General features: G+C 43.7%; 1 protein-coding gene across 3 annotated transcripts in view; it reads left to right on the forward strand.

The window, feature by feature from the left end:
• The window catches only part of LOC143987600 (centromere protein H-like), a 232,043-nt gene that overhangs the window by 178,793 nt on the left and 28,861 nt on the right, over positions 1–24,389 (forward strand). For all 3 annotated transcript variants that reach the window (XM_077486459.1, XM_077486458.1, XM_077486457.1), the window contains one exon: positions 5,699–5,762. In XM_077486459.1, the coding sequence (XP_077342585.1) occupies positions 5,699–5,762 (64 nt within the window). The remainder of the gene's footprint in view (positions 1–5,698; positions 5,763–24,389) is intronic.

Raw genomic sequence — 24,389 nt, forward strand, 5'->3', positions numbered from 1 at the left:
TGGCAACATATTGGGCATAAAAGGCTGGGGCCTCCTGGGAACACATTTGCAGTACAGCCACCTGATCCAATCAAGACACCTTTCTGAAACATTACCGTTTGGACGTTTTGTCACGGCAAAACTTAACCTTCGGCTGGAAGGTTGTACAGGCTGTGGTCCCACCCTGAAGGTAGGCCTGTGGTTACTTGATTTATCCTCTCAGGTGTGCCATTCTGGAAGATGATTGGAGAAAACCAACGGTTAGACTTACCGGTAACTGTGTTTCTCGGAACCTTCCAGGGCGGCAGGCCTACTTCCCACCCATTGGAGGAGGAAAGTGTTGATCACTTGGTGGTGAGTACCTATAAGGAACGATTCCCCTTGTGAACTGGTTTCAGGAGTATTTTATTAAAAACTGAGGGGCAAGGGAAGGGTGTGGTCTTTTAACAAATTGTCAATTGATTGTGTTTTCAGCAGGGAGGAGCCTCTCATTTCTCATGTGTGCTGTCCTGGAAGGTTCCTAGAAACACTGTTACTGGAAATTTTTCCCAGGACAGAGCCCTGGGGTACCCGCTGACAATTCTGAACCATTCAGAAAATATGCTATTTATCACGACTCTCTAAACACACTCCTGCAACCAGTTTTCTATCTAGGTGCACACAGTATCAATACCAAAAGTCCTTAATGACACTACATCCACAGGCCTTCCTCTATCCAAATTACAGCTTACCTCCTCATAAATTGTTAAAAGGTTGGGCTGGCAAGAAGATTCCTTCATAAGGCTTGGTTCACACTAGTGTGGGCTGTGCCTTCTGATTGTGGGTGTGGGAATCGCAGCAAAACCTGCAGCTGAATCGCACTGCTCTTTTGTGAGATGCATGTGCCTGCCATTCATTCTAAATGGCATCCCCAAGCATTTCAGCCCACACAATCTCCGGTATGGGAACTGCAAGGAAACTACATGGTCCTTTTCTACAGCCACATTTTTAAAAGGATGTATGCACCTTTTTTGTTCGTTTTTTTTTTTTTTGGACATTGCCAAATGAATGGGCTGCCATGCATGAGCAAACACGGGACGCACGGCCCGCACTAATCTGAACCAAGCCTAAATCCATGTTGGTTATTATGAATTATACAATTTTTTTCATCAGCAAATTCTTGGATATGGTCCCTTATCATTCCTACCAATAGTTTTCCAACGGTAATGTTTAACTTAAAGCAGTAGTGAAGTCACAAAAAAATGCCCCTTCCCCTGCAGTTTTAAATCATAATGTACTCATGGCGAGGACGTGATGTGACGCTCCTCGGCTGGGGGGCTCGGGCCTGAACATGGCGCTGCGAGGAAAGCGTGAGAAGGTGATCTGTGGAAGATCGGTGGGAGAACCATTGTGTGAGAGGCTGCAGGGCCCCCACCTCAGACGGTCCTGACCTTCGCTGAATCCTGCTACCCCCCCCCCCCCCATGCTGGATGCCGGCTCTTGGCGGAAAGCTACTGCACCGCTGTGTTGTATCAGCCAGAAAGCGTGCTGAGCAGTGAAAAGCACAGCAGCACTCCCAGCTACCCCCCACCTGCACGGGGTGGCACTGACTGGCTGGAAGAGAGGGAGCTGAGTTGGGGAGTTGGGGAATCATATGAAGGAGTAATATGGCAGATGGTTATCCTGGAACTCTCTGTCAGCGTCCCAGGAGCTGAGTAAGGGGAGGAGATCAGAGTGGTGACTGCAGACGCTGATACTTACGCTGGTTGCTGTGGTGACGGAAGAGGAAAAGTTACAGGGAGAGAAAGTGTGTGAATAGACTGTAAGGTAACATCAGAGCCGGCATACATGTCAGTGATTGAGAGAGAGGAGAGAACAGTGAGCGCTGAGCCATGATATATGTGGAGCCTGAGTAGAGGGCGGGTATCCCAGAAGCCCAGATAAGGCAAACAGCCTAAAGTACACAGAGCCTTGCACCCCTGGTGTGCTTTTATCGGTGTTGCTGCTCTTTGCTGCTCTCCTTCTTTTTTCCTCCCCACATTTCTTCTAACCTCTCTACCGCTCTCACTGAAGATCTTAAAGAGGGTAGAAGAGAGCAGAGCCACCATATAGGTGCGCAGTTTGCTGAGAAGCTGGAAAGAAGGGAGTAAAAGGAGAAGAAGAAAGGGCGAGTGATAACTTACACCTAAATTGACAAACTCAATGTTTTACTCAGGAATGAACTGCCTATGAAACAGTCTGAGATGATGTAATTTTTGAATAGTCCTATATATTTCTATTGAATGGTGTTAAAAGTGTTTTTTCATTCGTTCGAATCAATATCTGAACTGCGTACAAAAACTGCAGATGAACGACCTAGAAAACCACTTAAGAACCGCATTTGAAACCGTACGAATGGCCTAAAAAGGGTTTAGGGAAAGGTATTTCCAGAATATTATATACCCCCTATTGAACTGTGCTATAAGCAACTATTTAGTCGGATAAAAAAAAGGGGGGGGGGGGTGATAAAGAAGGGTTCCATGAATTACTATATGTAGGGCTCTGAAACTCTTTATTAACATTTAAAAATCGTAGAAGTATATAGCCCTCAGGAAGGTGTGGAAAGTACATCAAGTTGAAAATCAAACTGGGGAAATGAAAAATGTCAAAAACCACTGTGAGAGGCAGAACTATAAAGGCAATGAACCAAAAACCCCAAAAGAAAATGCCAACACAAGTACGATCAAGAAATATATGACAAAAGACGGGAGCTCAAAGAGTTCAGTATCAGATAAACAGCAGCAAGGAAATAGATAGGAAAAAAGACCTTGAAAAAAATAGAGATCTCAGTCCAATCCAAAGAAGATCTAAGCACAGAAAGTGAACTGGAAATGAGTAAAATGTAGGAACAAAGAGCTGGGGCCCAATTGCCAACAAAACTGGAAATGACAGACATGTTCATAAGACTAGAGAACTCTATTAAAACAGAAATCTCCACATTAAGGGCCAATTAGAGGAGATCAATATAGCATTAAAGGAATCAGCATTGGGAAAAAGTCCAGGGCCTGAGCGGTTTACGACTTACTATTCCAAAAAATGTAAAGAAAACCTATTACCTATATTACGGTATGTTCATATATGAATGGACTGGGAACAAATTATGAGATAGGAAGAGAAGCCCTGTTGGCCTCAATTACAATAATCCCAAAGGAGGGAAAAGACAGTACACTATGTTCAAGTTACAGACCAATATCTCTGTTGAACGCAGACACAATTATTTGCAAAAGTATTAGCTACCAGGATGAAAGAGCTGATGATCGATTTGGTACATGCTGACCAAGTGGATTTCATCCCTGGCGGAGAAAGGAGAGACAATGGGGTGAGGAGTTAGAAGAGACTTATTATTGTCCCCAATGTCCTTCCCAACCAGGCCTCTGCATAGTTTACTGTTTCCGCCGTTACCATACTTCAGTAAATTATCAGTGAAGTATGGTAAACATAACCCTCACTTCCTGCCATTTACCTTCACACCCCTTATGTCTCTGCTTGCTCTGTAACTCACCCTGGCTTGTTGTTTGGCCACGCTTCTGCCTACCGATTCTGTACATACCGCTGCCTGATCTGGAATGACCCTGGACCGTTTGGCCGTGCTTTTTGCCTGCCTCTTGGACTGATCTTGTACCCTGCTACTGGACTAGTGGGATTCATAACACAGGGTTTTCCAGAGTTGTTTCTCTGAATGAAGAAAACTCTTTTTTGTTTTGTTTTCTCATTCCTAGATTAGGGTCTGGAGACTGAGGCTTCAAAGAGATTTGGGTGGGAGAAGCCTCTACCCCTGTCCCCATTCTGTTCTGAACGCAGCCCTACTTCTGACTGCTGCCTGTAGGACTTCTGCCATCATGCCTCTGCCTGTCGCATGAACTGACCACACCACATGGACCATGTTCCTGCCTACTACCAGGACCAATATTTTGGCACTGCTGACAATCTCTGCCTGCACTGACCCTGGACTGTATATGGACAGTATCCCTGCCTGTTGCCTGTACTGACTATAGAAAGTATTCCTGCCTGTTGCCTGGGCAATTGCGTTCGCTTTTGCTGACCAAGTCCCTGCCTGCTGCCTGTACCAGTGCTAGCCTCCTGTGGACAACTGTGCTACTAAAACCACAGGTAATTTTTTTGTTTACCCTTTGCTCAGCAGAATGTATTTTGGGGTGTAATTCTTTGTATGTGCATGCTATGTGTCCCTAGAACACCTGACAGTGTCCCTTGCATGTTGGGCCTCTGTATGCGGCCAGGCTGTATAAAAGTCTCACACATGGTATCGCCATACTCGGCAGGAGTAGCAGAATGTATTTTGGGGTGTCATTTTTGCTATGCACATGCTATGTGTTGGAAATATCTTATAAATGGACAACGTTGTGTAAAAAAAAAAAAAAAAAATTTAAAAAAAAGTCCTCATAGATTATATGTTTGGGTGTTAGCTTTCTAAAGTGGGGTTATTTTGCGGGTGTTTCCATTGTCCTGGTGCACCAGGGCCTTCAAAAATGTAATGGATAGTCAACAAGTTAGATGTGTAATTTATGCTCCTAGAACACCTGATGGTGCTCCCTGCATGTTGGGCCTCTCTGTGGCTAGGCTGCTAAAGTCCCACACATGTGGTATCACCATACTCAGGAGTAGCAGAATGTCTTTTGGTGTGTTATTTGTGCTATACACATGCCATTTCAGAGAAATTACTTATTACAATGACAATTTTGTGGGAAAAAAAAATCTTCATTTTGCAAAAAATTGTGGGGAAAAAATTACAACATCAAAAATGTCAACATGCATCTTACTAAATACCTAAATGTCTAAGTTAAATAAAAAGGTAATTTGGGGGGTATTTGTACTTTCTTGGCTTGTTCGGGTCGCAAGAAATGAGGTCACAGTACATCTGCTGTGATAATTTTTTTATGATTTGCACCACAGCTTGTAGACTCTAACTTTCACACAGACTATCCACTGATATCCACTAATTTGGGTTATTTTTACAAAAGATATGTAGCAGTATAAATTGTGAGCAAAATTTATGAAGAAGAATTAAAAGTTTGCTAAATGTTATCACAAAAACAAAGAAAACATTTTTTTTTCTAAATTTTCGGTCTTTTTTCATTTATAGCGCAAAAAATAAACCCAGGGGTGATTAAATACCACCAAAAGAAAGCTCTATTTGTATGGAAAAAGGGAAAATAATAATTTGGGTACAGGTATTACATGACTAATTGTCATTCAAAGTGTAAGAGCACTGAAAGCTGAAAATTAGTCTGGGCAGGAGGGAGGTTTAAATGCCCAGTAGGCAAGTGGTTAAAATAAATAATAAACATAAAAAAAAATCATAATGTACTGAAAAATCACACACTATGGCAGACTTGCATTTCATAATGTGCCCTGCAGTGCTGCACTGTGACTGATCCCATGAGTGCTATCTTCCTTCCTTCCAGGTTCTGCTTGAATGGCTGGGCTGCAGTGACGCCACTCCTGTGCATTCGCACGGGACTACCATCACCCCAGCACACAGTGGGTGCCATAAATGTGGTCTGAGCCAGAGCTGCACATGCTCAGATTTTTTTCCCCTTTTAATGAGGTAAATACCACTTTAGATTGTATCCAGTGGTTTAATAGGATGATGCAGTATGCTTTTAATAACAGATTTGTATCTTATGTTTCATTTTTTAAATGCTACTTTGTTCTGATTATGTTTATCTTCATTAACATACAGGTCAGTATTGGCAGTGATGAGACATTCTACATATATTTGTAAGAAGATACTATCAGTACAGCTGGTAAGCAAACTTATTCTCTATAGTATTTTTCATTTTTCTGTAACTTCTCTATTTTCTGTTACATGTAATCACCAAGCAGAAATTATGTTTGGTCTATTGGATGGTAATTTAAGGCTAGGTATAACCACCACAGACAGGAATCTGTCCCTTGTAGTTTTTGTACATACTGTAAAATCTGGTAGCACAGTGAAGCTTTGTAAATATGGGCTTCAGCTTGTATAATAGTACATACAGCGGGCTTTTTCCAAAGCATTTGCAAAGCTTTCATACTGCTTTAAACAGCTTTGTTAAAACATGTACGACATCCCTATTTCACATGCAGGGGACTGGTTCCCTCTAGTGTCTGTATTCGTAAATAGCTGGTGCTTGGTAATTATCACAAAGTTGGTATAGAAAAGTACTTCCAAGTCCCTGTTACCTGGGTCAGAAACCCGAGATTGGAGGACTGGGATAAGGGGGAAGTTTTCAGGAAGTAGAGTAATGCCCTGCACACACGGTCGGACATTCCGATGGAAAAAGTACGGATCTTGTTGTCGGAAAATCCAATCAGACTTTTTCTGTCGGATTTTCCGACACACAATGTTTGAGAGCAGGATCTAAAATTTTCCGGCAACAAAATCCGATCGCATAAATTCTGATCAAGTGTAGACAATTCCGACGGACAAAGTGCCGCACATGCTCAGAATAAACTAAGAGATAAAAGCTATTGGCTACTGGCCCGTTTATAGTCCCGATGTACGTGTTTGACGGCACCTCGTTCCGAACTATCGGATTTTCCGCCAACTTTTTTCTGACCGTGTGTATGCAACACAAGTTTCGACCAAAATCCGTCGGAAAAATTCTGACGGATTTTGTGGTCGGAATGTTCAACCGTGTGTATAAGGCATTAGAATTGGACCACATCACCATCAATGCAGGAGAATCTGGTGCTGTATTTCAATCAGAATAGAAGCAGCGAGTATCTGGTTCTAATAGTTTATCTTATAATGGTCCCTAGGTTTTAATAGTTTAACCATTACAGTTTCTGTGTATATCTGCAGACAGGTGACAGAAGTACTTCTGTCCTTTTGTTATCTCACAGGCATAATGCCAGATACTGTAGCTAGGTCTTTGCTATTGTATGTGGGCATCAGAGTATTTTCAAATGAGTCCTCTCTTCGCATTAGGTGGCCAAAGTATTCGAGTTTCACCTTCAGCATCTGTCCTTCCAGTGAATATTCAGGGTTGATTTCCTTAAAGATTGATTGTTTTGATCTTCTTGCTGTCCAAGGGAGTCTTCAACAACACCATAGTTTAAAAGCATCAATTCTTTGGCGTTCAGCCTTCCTTATGGTCCAATCTTCACAGCCATAGGTTACTACTGGGAATACCATGGCTTTGACTATATGGCACTTTGTCGGTAGGGTGATGTCTCTGCTTTTTATTATTGTAAGGCTGACCGCAGGTCAGCCTGTGCTTGTAGGAGGAGTCAGGCTGTATAAAGCCTGCCCTCCTCTGCCTCCTCCTCTCGTGGACGCTGGCTCTCGTGTCAGCGTCCCTTCCGGGTCTCGGATCGAGAGAAGAATGCTCTACGGCTCTGGCGCTCATGGATGGGCTCAGTCTCCACGAGGAAGTCTCCTGCCTCGCCTTCTTCTCCCTGGGGGTCGCCGGGGAAAGGGGGGGGTTTATCCATCGGACAGCACCACTGTCTTCACGAGGGGGGCGCCCGCCCGCTTCCCCTGGTGCTTCGCCGGGGGAGGAGGGGGGGTTTGGTTGCCCACCAGCTCCTCGGGTTTGTTGGGTTTCGGCGCCTCTCCCGGTGCTTCACGTGAGGGGGGGGGTTTGGCCACCCGCCAGCTGCTTGTTTTCATGATCCACCCGCCCGCTTCTCCCACGCTTTGCCGGGGGGGGGGGGTCTGGTCACCCACCGGCTCCTTGGGATTGATGGTTCGGCCGGCCCGCTTGCTTCTCCCGGTGGTCAGCTGGGAGGGGGGGGGGTTGGCCACCCATCAGCTTGTGGTATGATCCGGCCGCCGCCCCCACTTCTCCCGGGGGCTCGCTGGGGGAGGGGGGGTTTTGGCCAACCACCGACTCTGCTTGTTTGTTAGTTCAGCCACCCGCCCGCTTCTCCCAGGGGTTTGCGGGGGTTTGGCCGCCTGACAGCTCCTTTGCCTGCACTAGGCTGCAGTGTCTGTGGGGCTTGCCAGGATTTTTCATTTAGTTTTTTTTCCCATATTTTGCTTGTTTAGTTCTGCCCAGGGAGACAAGTGGGCATATAGAGATACATCTACCTGTATGTTTGACAGGCTCTGCAGTAGTTCACATGTGAGCAATTACGGTCCTCCAGGTTTTTTTCGGTTCTCATGCATTTTTCACGGTTTTGTCATGCAATTATGTTCTCGTGCGATTGCGTCCTCGTGCGATTGCGTCCTCGTGCGATTCACGTTCTCATGCAATTATGTTCTCATTCGATTTACGTTAAGCAATTATGTTCTCATATTATTATGTTCTCATGTGTGATTCATGTTCTCATGGGCAGTACGTTTTCATGCAATGTACGTGTTCATGGATATTATGGTTCTTATGCAATTTACGTTCCCATGTGATGTACGTTCTCACACGGTTAGGTTCTCATGTGGTATACATTCTCACAAGGTTACGTTATGTGGGTTGTTCTCGTGCAATTTACGGTTGTCATGTGATCTACATTTCGCAGGTTTTTATCATGCAATTTCTTTTGTTTTCCCCCATGTTTCTTTCATTTTCCCCCATGTTTCTTACGTATTCCCTTGTGTCGTGCGTTTCATGTTATTGCCCTTCGTTCGCTGCATTTCCATTAGCTGGTACTTACATCCAGGATCTGTCACATCTACAGGTCCATACGGGCTGAGGTTTCATTGATTGTTGTCCCACAATCTTCTTGCCTGTAGTCCATACATATACATTCACCATTACACCTTTTACTACTACCCACCACGGTCTGTGGGTACCTGAGCCCTGAGCGTTCGTTTTATTTTCCTGTCTTGGCGCTGCAGGTTGCTCGGGCTCACTGCTGCATTCATTAGGGTGGTGTTGTCATCAGGTTCACATTCATGCGCTGTTGGTCCTGTCATTTCGGCATCCACATCTTTATACTTATTAGGTCCCATGTCCTTATACTTATCAGGTACCAGGGGGATTGTTGTGTCACGGGTGGGTTGTTTTATTAGGTTTTCTGGTTGTTTCACACAGCTGGGTTGTCTACGTTCGACCAGGTTTGAGGAGGAAAACAAGAAAAAAAATATTCTAAACCAATTGGTGTACTAAAATATTTACCAGTGCCCATGAAATGCAGCCTGCCCTGTGCCCATGAAATGCAACCTGACCCGTCATCCCATCCGCCTGTCACTCAAATAGAAGACACAGCGGCTCAAGCGGCCACTGTGGCCATACTCCATTCAGCCGCTCAGGCTGCTCTGTTACAGGCTCAGCCGGGAGATCGCCCAGGGCTTTAAGGGGGTGGCCGGCCTGGTATTCTGGCGACGGGGGGCATTCAGATGACTAAAATACATCTAATACTGCATTTTAGTCAAGACTATGACTCAAAATTAACACTGCATTGGCTTATTTCTGTTAAAATAAAATAACACTGCATATAGGAAGGTAGCAAACTCAAATGACCCCAAGTTGCAACTTTAAAAATAAATCCACATCCCATCAGTAGTTGAGACCAGATATCAGATGGGACCCTGGTGCATAAAATAAAGATCAGAAGTCTCCGATATAAGCCCCCACCTCTAGGGGGTCTCAGAACATGTTTGAACCCGTAGAATGAGAAGGCGCTCATATTAGCATGTTGCCCTTGAAAATGTTTTGAAGCGTTTGAGATATTCTTGGCATTCAGTTTAAAAGCACCATTATAATTATTTGACAAGGTCACCCCCTGGGCACAGTGGCCATTATGTAGGGCCTTCCTTTTGGGACTGCTGCATTGGCTATAACAGCCAGACATCGAGGTAGGGAGAGCACGGTTGTTGCTGTACTTCCAGCAGAGTCTGTGGTATCAGTCATGGAGTCAGGGTGCCCTGCTAGACCTCTTGTGAACCTCTGGTCCTCATCTCTCTAGGAGGCTGGAAGTTGCTAGAGGTTCAGGATGGCCTTCCAGGGTTTGAAAGGCGCATGACATTGACCTGCTTGCAGATGAGTGAACTTGGGCAGGTACATTATTTTATTTTTATTTTTTTTGATTTAAAAAAAAAAAAAGTTAAACATATGTAAACAACTTCTCATGTACATATATTGCGCTTGCAAAAATGTACATTTACATATAAGGTTTATCATAATAAAAAAACAGGGTGTGTTGCTGTCATAAAGTGCTTATACAGTGCCCTACATAATTCAAAAACAAATGGTATACATAATTAAGTGGATCAATAAAACAAAAAATACAAAATTAAAGTGAATATAAATCTACTGTCCCACAATTCTTAAAATACTGCAACAGTTCAAAAGAAAAAAAATCAGTCCCAATGAAGTAATAGGAAAAATGTGTAATGTTAATGTGCTCCACTCATGCGCCTCCTAAAACTACAGTGCTTCAGGTGATCTCCCAAATGTGCTCTCTTACCAAATACATTGCCTTGAAAAAGTATTCGTACCCCTCCAAGTTTTCCACATTTTGTCATGTTACAACCAAAAATGTAAATGTATTTTATTGGGATTTTATGTGATGGACCAATTCAACTTGGCACATAATTGTAAAGTGTAAGGAAAATTATAAATGTTTTAAATATTTTTTTTTACAAATAAATGTTTGAAAAGTGTGGCATGCATTTGTATTCAGCACCCCCCCCCCCCCCCACACTCCACGTCAATAGTTTGTAGAACCACATTTCGCTGCGATTACAGCTGCAAGTGTTTTTGGGCATGTCTCTACCAGCTTTGCACTTCTAGAGTGACATTTTTTCCCATTATTCTTTGCAAAACCGCTCAAGCTCTGTCAGATTGGATGGGAAGCATCCGTGAACAGCAATTTTCAGGCCTTGCCACTGATTCTCAATTGGATTTAGGTCTAGACTTTGACTGGGCCATTCTAACACAAGAATATGCTTTGATCTAAATCATTCCATTGTAGCTCTGGCTGTATCTTTAGGGTCGTTGTAATGCAGGATGGTGAACCTCCGCCCCAGTCTCAAGTCTTTTGCAGACTCTAACAGGTTTTCTTCTTAGATTGCATTGTATTTGGCTACATTCATCTTCCAATCAATTCTGATTAGCTTTCCTGTCCCTGCTGAAGAAGAAAAGTATCCCCACACCATGAAGCTGCTACCACCATGTTTCACGGTTGGGATGGTGTGTTTGGGGTGATGTGTGGCGGAAAACTAACACTGCACATTTTGCTTTTATGCCAGAAAGTTAAATTTTTGTATCATCTGACCAGAGCACCTTTTTCTGTATGTTGCTGTGTCCCCCACATGGCTTCTCGCAAACGGGACTTCTTATGGCTTTCTTTCAACAGTGGCTTTCCACCTGAGCTGTTGATCTCTGCAGCTCCTCCAGAGTTACCATGGGTCTTTTGGCTGCTTCTCTGAATAATGCTCTCCTTGCCTGGCCTGTCAGTTTAGGTGGGGCGGCCATGTCTTGGTAGGTTTGCAGTTGTACCATACTCTTTCTGTTTTCAGATGATGGATTGAACAGTGCTTCGTGAGATGTTTAAAGCTTGGGATATTTTTTTTTATAACCTAACCCTGCTTTAAATTTCTCCACAACGTTATCCCTGACCTGTCTGGTATGTTCCTTGGACTTCATGATGCTGTTTGTTCACTAAGGTACTCTAACAAACCTCTGAGGGCTTCAAAGAACAGCTGCATTTTATACTGAGATTAAATTACACACAGGTGAACTCTATTTACTAATTAGGTGACTCCTGAAGGAAATTGGTTCCACTAGATTTTAGTTAGGGGTATCGGAGTAAAGGGGGCTGAATACAAATGCACACCACACTTTTCAGATATTTATTTGTAAAAAAATTGAAAACCATTGATCATTTTCTGTCCACTTCACAATTATGTTGGTCTATCACAAAAAATCCCAATAAAATACATTTACATTTTTGGTTGTAACATGCCAAAATGTGGAAAATTTCAAGGGGTATGAATACTTTTTCAATGCAGTGTACAAAGACCTCCTTAAAAGGTCTGGCTGTGCTTTAGTGAGATACCCTCGGATGGATGGACAAATATAATGCAGCTCCGCTCTGGCTCAGGTTCACTAAGCATACCTGGCAGTTGTACACCATCCCCTTGGTTGCTTCTCAGACCGCCATCAGACAACAAAAGCAGGGCAATACACTCGCAGCCACGAGTGGGATCAAACAATCACATGTAGAGAGGAAGAGAAATGCACATTGTGCAGTATCCGTGAACCATGTTATTTTTACAAAGGTAATCTACTTACACATAAAAGGAGCATCAAGTACCTAAAGCATCCTGTGCCCAGTCGGGCAAGATGACATCGCCACTGAAACTCTGTCCTACGCATTTCGTACTCACGGACATCGTCGCTGAGGCAACAGAGGTAGCAGTGAACAATGGTAACTGAATTATATAGGCTCATAGTAATCAAACACTATAGGGAACTGCCACCTCTCCGCTAACTTCCTTATTCACTTAAGGGCTGCAATGTTACTGGAGATGGAAGCTCTTACAAATGGTAATGTCAGCAACCCGGCACAATGAGAACAAATCATCCAGATTGAGACAGTCCTGAAAAAATGGAAGAAAATAGATGATCTATAACGCTGTCATACCATATTTTCTTACTGAAAATTAATAATGGATAAAAAAAATATATATATATATATATATATATATATATATATATATATATATATATATTAGAAAAACATATAATGTAGGTAGCAATGCTAGCTAGAACAATATGAACAAATGTGAAAATGATAATATTGGCTCATTCTGTGCCCTGAGCTCAAACCCCCAAATAACTGAATAAAACATCAATTATCTAAAACAAAAGTATAAAACCTTTATAACGTAATAAAAACTAGGGCTCCTGGTACAAATACAATAAAGTTTAACGCCTAACTATTATTAATGGAGGGGTGGCTGTGGACATGGTATACCTGGATTTTGCAAAAGTGTTTGACACAGTTCCCCACACATGGCTAATGTGTAAGGTAAAGTTTACAGGCTTTGTAAATTGATAGAAAACTGGCTAAAATACATAATTCAGAGAGTAGTGGTTAATGACTCTTATTCTGAATGGTCTAAGGTTATCAGTGATGTACCCCAAGGTTCAGTTCTGGGACCCTTACTTTTTAATGTCATAAATGATATAGAGTCTGGGATTAAAAATAAACTTTCTGTCTTTGCAGATGACACTAAGCTATGCAGTGGAATAACATCCTCCAATTTACAAGCCAACCTCAATGCACTGTCTAATTGGGCAACTGAGGTGGCAAATTAGGTTTAATGTTGATAAATGTTAAGTTATGCACTTGGGGGCTAAGAATATGCATGCATCATACATACTAGGGGGAATACAACTGGGGAAATTGATAGTGGAGAAGGATCTGGGGGTTTTGGTAGATCATCAGCTCAATAATAGCATGCAATGCCAAGCTGTGGTTTCCAAAGCGAGCAAAGTAATTTCTTGTATTAAGAGAGGTATAGACCTCCAGAGAGAGATCATTTTGTCCCTGTACAAATCATTAGTAAGACCTCAGTTCAGTTTTGGGCACCAGTTCTCAAAGGATAATCAGGGAACTGGAGCTGGTGCAGAGACGGGCAACCAAACTGACTGGAGGAACTGGAGGTGCTCAGCTATGAGGAAAGATTAGGGGAACTGAATCTATTCCCTCTTGAAGAAGAGAATAAGGGGGGATATGGTCAACATGTACAAATACATAAGTGGTCCATGTAGTGAACTTGGGATTGAGTTATTCACTTTAAGGTTCAGAGTATAAGGGGGCAGTCTTTACGTCTAGAGGAAAAGATTTCATCTCCAAATACCGAAAGGTTTCTTCACAGTAAGAGCTGTGAAAATGTGTAATAGACTCCCTCCAGAGGTGGTTCTTTCAAGCTCAGTAGATTGCTTTAAAAAAAGGCCTGGATTCTTTCCTAAAGATACATAATATAACTGGGTACTAACATAGGTACAATTGATCCAGGGAAAATCTGATTTGCTTCTCAGGGGATCAGGAAGGAATATTTCCCTTGCTGGAACAAATTTTGAGCATGCTTTCCTGGGCTTTTTCGCATTCCTCTGGGTCAATTGTGGGTGAAGGATTGTGTTTTTTTTTTTTTTTTGAACTAGATGGAATTGTGTATTTTTTTCAAACTGACTATGTATCTTACTAATGAAGAACCAAGACATTAACTGCTTCATTACATATCGTACTGGCTGTGAATCAGTATGCACAGCCAGTACAATACCAAGGGGAATACAGCATCTGTGAGTACTGGTGCAAACCTTAGCTGATGGTAATTAAGGAAAGGAGTCATCCTCTTGACAGTGAGAGAGGACCCCCCCCCTTAACCACTTCATTACCCAAACATAGTCAAATGACATCCACAGATGGAATCTCCCATCCTGGGCGGCCGTCATATGACGTCCTCGGCTTCCTGCCACTACTGCGGGCTCCCGGGGGGCGCAGCTCAGGGATCGGGGGCCCGCAGTGTGGGGATCTTGGATCTGGTTTGTCCCTTGGGACACAGCCGTTCCCTGATGAGGGTAATGAGCGTCCAGCGGAGCTTGACCGGCTGTATCCAATTACAGCCAGTCACTATGCAGAGCGGCGTGCACACCACTCGTGTGCACACGCGGTGCCCAGGCTCGGTCATCATTGGCTCTTTACCACGTGACCAGCAGTGTCCAATCGCAGCCGGTCACAAATGTCAACAAACCCCAGTGTAACGGCTTTTGCTGGGTTCCCCTCTTCACACTCGTGCGGGAATAGTGAGTTACACATTACTGTATGTACTACTATGCCCAGATTGCACCCCCGAATAAAGAGGATCCACCATCAGAAATACCCGCTATCAGGAATACCCGCCATCAGAGTACCTGTCATCCATCCATCCCGTCTAAGTACCTGTCCCGTGATCCCATCTGGAGTACCCGTGTGCAGCCAGTTACTACCAAGGTGCAGCCCATTAGTCCCTGATGTTCAGCCCATCAGTGTTACCTGTCATACAGCCACTATGTCCAGAAAGGTATATAATCCAGAAAAGGCATATCAAATTCTGAGTCTGACCGATGAGAGCAACAGGGAGCTCTCACTGCCCAGTTCTGATTCTGAATCTGGTTCGGAATATGAACCCGTCGAAGGCAGCACATCAGGATCTAAATCAGAGGAGGAAGTAGTCGGTCCAAAAAGAAGATGGTCTTAACACCAGGCAGCTACCAGCAGTGCCAACGGCGCTATACCCCAGGAGGAGAGGCCCAGTACAAGCGCTCCTAGGCCCCAGGAGGAAAGGCCCAGTAAGAGTGCGGGAATTGCACGCCAAAGAATTGGGGCCCAAACCCAGCTTCCAAATGTCTTGGCAAACCCATTGTGGCTGCCTTCTAGCACAGGGTCAGCCACAATCCCCTTTCATAGCACAGCCAGGTGTGCAGGTCATCACTGAAGGTGTTTTTTTTTTTCCCTGATGAATTAGTTCAAGGCATCGTGGACCGAAACAATCTTTTTGCCCAACAATTCATTAAAAACAACCCCAGCTCAAGCTATGCCACCCTTTTGAATGGAGACCCCTAACCGTGGAGGAGCTTAAATTGTTTTTAGGTCTAACGCTCAACATGGGACTTACAAAAAAATTAAGTGCATGCATATTTGTTTCCAAACCCTAGCCACCACATGCCAGTTTTTTTTTTATCTGTCATATCCAGGTCCGATATGAAATTATAATGCGCTTCCTGAATTTCAGTGACAACTCACAGTGCCCCCCCCAAATCACCCAGACTTTGACAAATTATATCAAATTTGCCCCCTAATTAATTTTTTTTCTCCAAGAGGTTTGCCGAACTTTATATCCTTGACAAGAACATCTCTGTGGACGAATCCCTGGTCTATTTCACAGGCCGGCTGGGAATCAAGCAGTATATCCTCAGTAAGACGGCGAGGTACGGGTTGAAGCTCAACAAGCTCCACCGGATATGTGCATTCATTCCGCGTGTATGAAGGCAAAAACTCCCAGCTCCAGCCCCCTGAGTGTCCACCATACGTGGGAATAAGCAGAAAAATTGTCTGGGAGTTGACATTCCCACTCCTCCAAAAGGGACATGGACAATTACTATACCAGTTTGTCCCTTTTCCGCCACCTATATTGGAAAAAAACTTTGGCTTGCGGTACAGCAAGGAAAAACAGAAAGGGCTTCCCACAGAGTCTAGTTACCACAATTCTACAAAGGGGGAATCAACAAGCCTGAGGAACGAGGAAGTGTTGACTGTGAAGTGAAGGGATAGGAAAGATGTATACATCATGTTCACCATCCATGATGACACCTCGGTGGAACTTTGCAGAAGACGCGGTCCTGTTCGAAAGCCTTCCTGTATCCACGAGTATAATAAATTCATGGGGGGGTGTATTTAAATGATCAAGTGTTGCAGCCTTATTTATCAACACGAAAATCCCTCTTCTGGTATAAAAGTCACAATTTACTTTTTTCATTTGGCCATGTATAATTCTTTCATCATCTATCAATAGACGGAAACATCCAACACCTTCCTAATGTTTATTGAAGACGTCACTGCCCTGATATATCCACAAGTATCCCCCCCAGAAAGCATTTGCTCCGATTGTGTCAGCAGACTACACGAGCGCCATTTTCCTGACCATATTCCACCATTAGGATCCAGAAGACGACGCCCAAAAAAATGTCGGGTGTGCAAAAGAGGAGTTGGGAAAGACACTAGTTTCCATTGTCCCCAATGTCCCTCCCAACCTGGCCTCTGCATCGGAGAATGCTTCAGACACTATCACACTCTTGTAAATTATTAGCCCATATTTCTAATAGACTGCCATTTCCCCTTTTTTCTATTTCTGTCCTGAATATTTCCCTGGGGCCTCAACTAACAATATAATTTCCATCCATGTGAACTGACCCTGGCCTGTTTATCGACAATACCTCGGCCTGCTGTCTGCATTGTTTATTCACCATGTTTCTGCCTTTCCCGTGAACTGACCCTGGACTACCGACTATGCCTCTGCCTACTGTCTATTTCTACCTTTTTACCTGCACTGACCTCGGCCTGTTGACCATGTTTTTGCCTGCCCCTTGGACTGATCTTTCACCCTGCTACACAGGGGTCTCACATATGTGAGGGGCTCCAGAATAGTGTTCTGAGTTGAGAAAAAAATGTTTGTGGTTTTCTGTACTCCCAGAACAGGGTCTGGTTGTCCGGAGGCTTCAGAGATTTGGGTGGGAGAAGCCTCTACCTCTGTCCCCATTCTTTCCTGACTGATGCCCTAAGCTTGATTGTCCTGCCTGCTCCCTGGACAAATACTTTGGCTGTGCTGATCATACCTCTGCCTGTTGCCTGTACTAACTATGGACAGTATTCCTGCCTGCTGCATGGGTGATCCTTTTGCTGCTCCTGACCACATCCCTGCCTGCTACCTGGACCAATGCTTTGGTTGTGCTGACATCTCTACCTGTACTAACTATGGACAGTATATCTGCCTGCTGCCTGTTTTGCTGACGTTGTCCACGTTCCTGCCTGCTGCCTGGAGCGATGCTCTCCTCTGTGGACTACTGCACTACTAAAACTGCAGGTAATCTTTTCTTTACCCTTTGTTCAGCAGAATGTATTTTGGTTTGTAATTGGTATGTACAGTACATGCTATGTCAGGGGTACTGAATTAAAATTCACGGGGGTCCGGTCAGTAAAATTTTCTTCCCGCGGAGGTCCGAATGTCATATTGGTCATGACTCCGATCCTTCACATTACAACCTTCCTGTGCACATCACAATTGTTTTCTATTGCCCTTGTAGATACCTGGGTTTTTCTAGGGCAGAAAAACAGATCTCTGCACAAGTGTGGACAAGCCCTTACATCAGTGCCCTCAGTCCCCCCTTCACAGCACATTTCTCACTTTTACATCACAGTCCCACCATCAGAAACCCCGCAACCCATTACAGACTCATCACAATGTGTCCTTTTAAAGACCCCCATCACAGACCCCCCCCCCCACAAACACAGATCCCCCCCATTACAGATCCTCTTCACCACAGACCCCCCCCCCACTCAGCACAGATCCTCACTCCATCACATATCCCCCCCATCACAGACCCCACTCCATAACAGATCCCCCCCTAATACAGACCCCACTCCATCACAAATATCCCCCCCGATACAGATCCCCCCTCCATCACAGACCCCCCCCCCCCCCGATACAGATCCCCCTCCATCACAGATCCCCCATTAACGGCCCCACTCCATCACAGGCCCCCCCGTTACAGACCCCATTCCATCACAAATATCCCCCCCGATACAGATCCCCCCTCCATCACAGACCCCCCCCCCCCCCCCGATACAGATCCCCCTCCATCACAGATCCCCCATTAACGGCCCCACTCCATCACAGGCCCCCCCGTTACAGACCCCATTCCATCACAAATATCCCCCCCGATACAGATCCCCCCTCCATCACAGACCCCCCCCCGATACAGATCCCCCTCCATCACAGATCCCCCCATTAACGGCCCCACTCCATCACAGGCCCCCCGTTACAGACCCCATTCCATCACAGATCCCCCTGCATCACAGACCTCACTCCATCACAGACCCCTCTAATACAGACCCCATTCCATCACAGATCCCCCCCCCAATGCAGACCCCACTCCATCACAGACCCCCGTAATACAGACCCCCCATTACAGATCCCACTCCATCACAGTCCTCCCTCAACATTACAGCGTCAGACTGTCCCTTTCATCATCGCAGCATTCCCGCAGCATTCCCCCTTCCTCCCCCTCCCCACACTGCCCTACCTTATTTACACAAGCCGGGAAGCACGCATGGCAGGTCCGGACAAAGGGCGGGACTTTTCAAGTTAAAAGGGTGTGATTGGTTGCTGGACCGCCCCACTGCCTAGCAACCAATCACCCACTTCGTAACTTGATAAGTCCCGCCCTTTGTCCGGACCTGCAGCGCTTCCAGGCTTGTGTGAATAAGGAAGGGGAGTGATGCAATGATGCCAAGCCTCACCAAGGATTTTAGCGGCAGCGGCGGGCTGGCAATCCGGCAGTGGATAAAAAACACAGAGGCAACTATTTGCGAGTCTGCGGGCCGGATATGGCTGCTACTCGGTCCGGATTCGGCCCGCGGTCCGCCATTTAGTGATGCCTGTGCTATGTGTTAGAAATATGAAGGGTCTTCAACAGTGTGATAGGTTGACAGGAATTTGTGTGTAATTTATGCTTCTAGAACCCCTAGAGGTACTACTTAGATGTTGGGCCTCTGTATGTGGCCATGTAAAAGTCTCACATGTGGTATCGCCATACTCAGGAGGAGTAGCAGAATGTATTTTGGGGTGTCATTTTTGCTGTGTACATGCTATGTGTTTGAAATATCTTATAAATGGACAACTTGGTATAAAAAAAAAATGCGTTTTCATTTTCCAAAAACTTCCGGGAAAAAAATGAACCATTCAAAAGACTCGTTGGGGTGTTAGCGTTCCAAAATGGTGTCATTTGTGGGTGTTTACATTGACCTGGTGCTCCAGGGCCTTTTAAAGTGTGATAGGTTGTCATCAAATGAGATGTGCAATTTATGCTCGTAGAACACCTGGAGGGGCTACTTGGATGTTGGAAAGGAAAGGCAATGCTATTAATGAGATCAAAGGTGCTGCACACCCTGAATATACATAAAATGGAAAAGTTTCCCCATGGGGTTTTATTGTCAGCAAAAATTCATTCAGAGGAGTTTTTCTTTCTTTCTTAGAATATGTAAATTTTATTGAGTACAAATACAAAAAAAGGACATTAATGTATTAAAACATGAGCTCTGGACATGAAGCTAAAATACATGTGTACATGATAACACAGCCATGAGTGCACATAGATATACATAGCATGATATGCAAAAAAATGGTCATACTATGCTCCCCAACACCGACTCGTTTCGACCTTAAGTAGAGATCTACTGGGGGAATACAGAGGGAGAGAGAGGGGCTGCGGGGGGGGGGGGGGGTACCAGCGCCAAACCAATGTTGAAGTATAAAATAACAGATTAGAATAGAAAATGTTGCTTTATTAAAAACTACTGATGAATAAACATGTGTGATAATGATGAAATATGTGATTTTGATAAGGAAGTGAAAATATGTTGAAAACAGAAATGTGTGGGGTGAAAAACAAGGAAAAGGAGGGAAGAAGTGAGAGAAAGGAATGGGTGAAATTGGAATGAAAGTGAAAACGTGGACACAAGCACATGAAAAACATTAAGACCCCAAAAAACAAAAAAAGGGGGAAAGCGAAAAAGGTGAGCAAACCAAAGTGCACAGTGTGATGTGGAGTTAAATAAAGACAGATAAAAGAAAGATTACTCCTGCACTGGTGAAGGCGTTGTTATTGTGAAGTTGTAGTACTATTTAAAACAATAAAACTGGAGAAAATGATTGTGCGTGTCCCGCTGCCTAGACTGACCAGGGATGGTCTGGAGAAGACTGTGTGGAAGAAATGGCTTGAAGGCGCGTAATCAACGCTTGCATCAAAATCATACAGTTTATTCGTGTATAGTGGAATTCATACATAAAAATATCTCTCTATATATCTATATCTCTTGGGTTACAACATAAGCACTTTAAAAATGTAAAATAGGACATGCCCATGCAAGGGCAAGTATTTAAAATATGGCCGATGCGTTTCGAGGAGAATCTCTTCATCAGAGCCATGGAAATAAGAAAGTCTGTGTAAACTGGTAGATCAACATGAGACAATATGGAAAGGAGTAGCTAATTAAAAGGTATATCATGTAGTGAGTGATTAATTCTCCTTGTCTCTGTTCCAGTCCACATTGCAGCGCTCTAAACGAAATAGAGATCGCATATATGTATAGTACAGAGCACATAAAAATGTGTATGTATGCTACACAGTACAGACTGGAGACGTATAGTGAGAATATGGATTCAAATTAATATAGTAATTAAAATCATACATATTGTAGTGACAAAGGTGTGTTATAAGATAAAATATTATAACATAAAAACTTTAAAAAGCCTTAACGGGTAAAATGGTTTACCCTTGATGATAATATTTAAAATATGTGAAAAAGAGTGATCTTCATCGTACACACGGAGACACACCTGTGCGCAAAGAAATACTGATGCCTAAAAAGGAATATGAAATCCATAGAAGACACATAGAGATGCAAAGAGTATCCTATCTTTTATGTCACGTAGTTTCTAAACAATTTCTAATATATATATATATATATATATATATATATATATATATATATATATATATATATATATATATATATATATATATATATATATATATATATATATATATATATAAGAGAGAGAGAGAATCTCTATATCTATTTTTTTTTTTTTTATGTATAAATTCCACTATACAGGAATAAACTGTATGATTTTGATGCAAGTGGTTGATCACGTGCTTTCCATCCATTTCTTCCACACTGCAATGTGGAGTTGCCTAGGTTAAAGCAACCATAGAAAGTGAAAGTGTGCTGGAAAAGATGCATGAAGTGTGACAGGGTGACTAAAAGAAAAATAGCATGTAGCAGTAAAAATGAAACAAAGTGGTGGGTATGAATATAATACCCAAGTAGATGAATTGTAAAAAGTGAAACTTCAATTTGAGATAAAAGGTGATGACTAGAGGTCGACCGATATGGGTTTTTCTCTGGCCGATGCCGATATTTATAAATCATGGCGGCCGATAGCCGATATATGATGCCGATTTTTTTTGGGCCGATATGTTAGGCCGATTTTATTTTATTTATTTATTTTTTTCCTTTTTTATTTTATTTTTTATTTTTTAATCCCCCTTGATCTAACACACCTTTCCCACTGGGGCGTTTTTCAGGCGCTTTTGGGCTAAAAATAGCGCCTGTAAAGTGCCTGCAAAATGGCTCCCCTGCAGTCTGTGTGAAAGACAGAGTGCTTTCACACTGAGGCGATGCGCTGGCAGGATCTTAAAAAAAAGTCCTGCAAGCAGCACGTTTGGAGTGGTGTATACCGCTCCTCCACCACTCCTGCCCATTGATATGAATGGGCACCACTGCCAAAGCGCATGCAATGCGATTTGGCAGCAGTGCTTCATGAGCGCATTTAACCTCTTCCTTGGCCGCTAGCTGGGTTATATGTGCCCCACTAGCAGCCAAATAGCACCGCTAAAATGATGGTAAAGAGCCGCTAAAACTTGCGTTTTACCATCAACGCCTGCACGCTCCAGTGTGAAAGCAGTCTTCATAAGTGATACAGAAAATTTCTTACATTTAAACATTTATTAAACAAAACAAACCTCCAATCAGTTTACTTGTATGTACGATTTAGATAAAAAAAAAACAACTACCGTATATACTCGAGTATAGGTCGATCCGAATATAAGCCGAGGCCCCTAATTTACCACAAAAAAACTGGGAAAACTTACTGACTCGTGTATAAGCCGAAGATGAGACATGCAGCAGCTGCTGTTACAGCTTAAAAGAGTGGAAAAGAGGGTCAACAATGCCCATCTGCAGCTGCATACCTCCCTGTGTACCTCCCTGTGTACCTCCCTGTGTCCATTGCAGCCTACCTGTGTCCTGTGCATGCCTCTGTGTGCCAATCTGCAGCCTCTGTGTCCTTCTGCAGCCTCTGTGTCCTTCTGCAGCTCTGTGTCCTTCTGCAGCTCCGTGTGCCATTGTGTGCCATTTTGCACCGATCAGCATGTATCAGCATGTCATAAAAACATGCCAGGATTCAAAAGCCGCAATTCTCCTCCTCGTCTGTGACAGACGGCGGCCATTCCACTGTTCAAAAGCCACGCCTCCCTGTCTGTGATAGGCGGAACACTCAATTTCCCAGCAGTCAGTGTTCCGCCTATCACGGACATCCTCTCATCCTCGTCCGTAGTATGAGGATGAGCGGATGTCCGTGATAGGCAGAACACTAACTGCTGGGAAATTGAGTGTTCCGCCTATCACAGACAGGGAGGCGTGGTTTTTGAACAGTGGAATGGCCGCCGTCTGTCTGCACGACACGCTGATCAGGTAGGCAGACGGCGGTGACTCGAGTATAAGCCGAGGGGGGCACTTTCAGCCTAAAAAAAGGGGCTGAAAATCTCGGCTTATACTCGAGTATATACGGTATATATTAAATAAAAACAGGTAGTCAAAACTTTTGGACGAAAAAAAAAAAATGGGCTAACTTTACTGTTTTTTATTTTTATTTTTTAAATAGTGTATTTTTTTCCCAAAAAAATGCATTTGAAAGACCTCTGTGCAAATACCGTGTGACATAAAATATTGCAACAACCGCTATTTTATTCCCTAGGATCTCTGCTAATATATATATATATATATATATATATATATATATATATATATATATATAATTTTTGGGGGGTCTAAGTGATTTTCTGGCAGAAAATACAGGATTTTTACTTGTAAGCAACAAGTGTCAGAAAAGATTTAGTCTTTAAATGGTTAAACTGAGAACTTCTACACACAGAGATGACTTCATTCATTCAAGTGTAAACATTGTATAATTTTGTTCTTTTCTTGGCAGCCTGCCCAGAGAGGAGGAAAGTGTTTCTATGACGACTCAGGCAACTTACACTGACTTCTATACAGAAGTCATTTCAAAGTCCCGCTGTAGTTCTAAATCGGCTTTTTATCAGCACAATCGGCCGATGCCGATTATTTAAAAAACGGCAAATATCGGCCGATATATCGGTCGACCTCTAGTGATGACCGGCCTGAAAACCGCACACCAAACCAGGGTTCACACAGACAAAAAGGGTCACGGGAACCTGGGATAAAAGAAATGTATAGGGAGTATAAAGCAATACGTTTTCAAGGTCAATAGGCATCTGAAAAAAGAGAAATCAAGTGAGTGGCTATTAGTATATAATGCATTATTTGACGACAGAAATATGATGGTCTATCCGCCCCCGTTCACACCAATGCGAATTAGATGTGCGTTTCCCCGCATCTAATTTGCATAGTAAGAGAATGTGACTGGCTCCCTATGGAGCCGGTTCACATATCTCCGGGGCGCACTGAGGAAAAAACGCGTGCATCTTTAGCTCCGTTTCAGGGCCGAATTCAGGCATAGAATCGGCCCTGATTCGTCCCTGAAACAGGGAACAGGGACGCACAGTGCCTGTGCGTTCCGCAGCAGGTTATAGTGTGAACCCAGGCTCCATCATGGCCGGCGCATGGGATCTGAATGAGAGCCCCATGCAGTTGGCCTTTTTATATGTCACCTTTAATTATTCATGACGTACAATTGTTCACAAACCCGGCATCCCCCCCCCCCCCTAAAACCATCCATCAACCCAGCACACCCCCCACGCTGCAGGAAGTGGGCCTACTTGGATGTTGAACCTCTGTATGTGGCCAGGCTGTGTAAAAGTCTCTATATCTCTAGATGGTCTCTGGTATCGCTATATTCAGGAGGAGTAGCAGAATGT

The sequence above is a fragment of the Lithobates pipiens genome, unplaced genomic scaffold (assembly GCF_037356315.1).
Source record: "Lithobates pipiens isolate NorthernLeopardFrog02 unplaced genomic scaffold, aLitPip1_a1.2 Scaffold_18, whole genome shotgun sequence".
Classification (NCBI taxonomy): domain Eukaryota; kingdom Metazoa; phylum Chordata; class Amphibia; order Anura; family Ranidae; genus Lithobates; species Lithobates pipiens.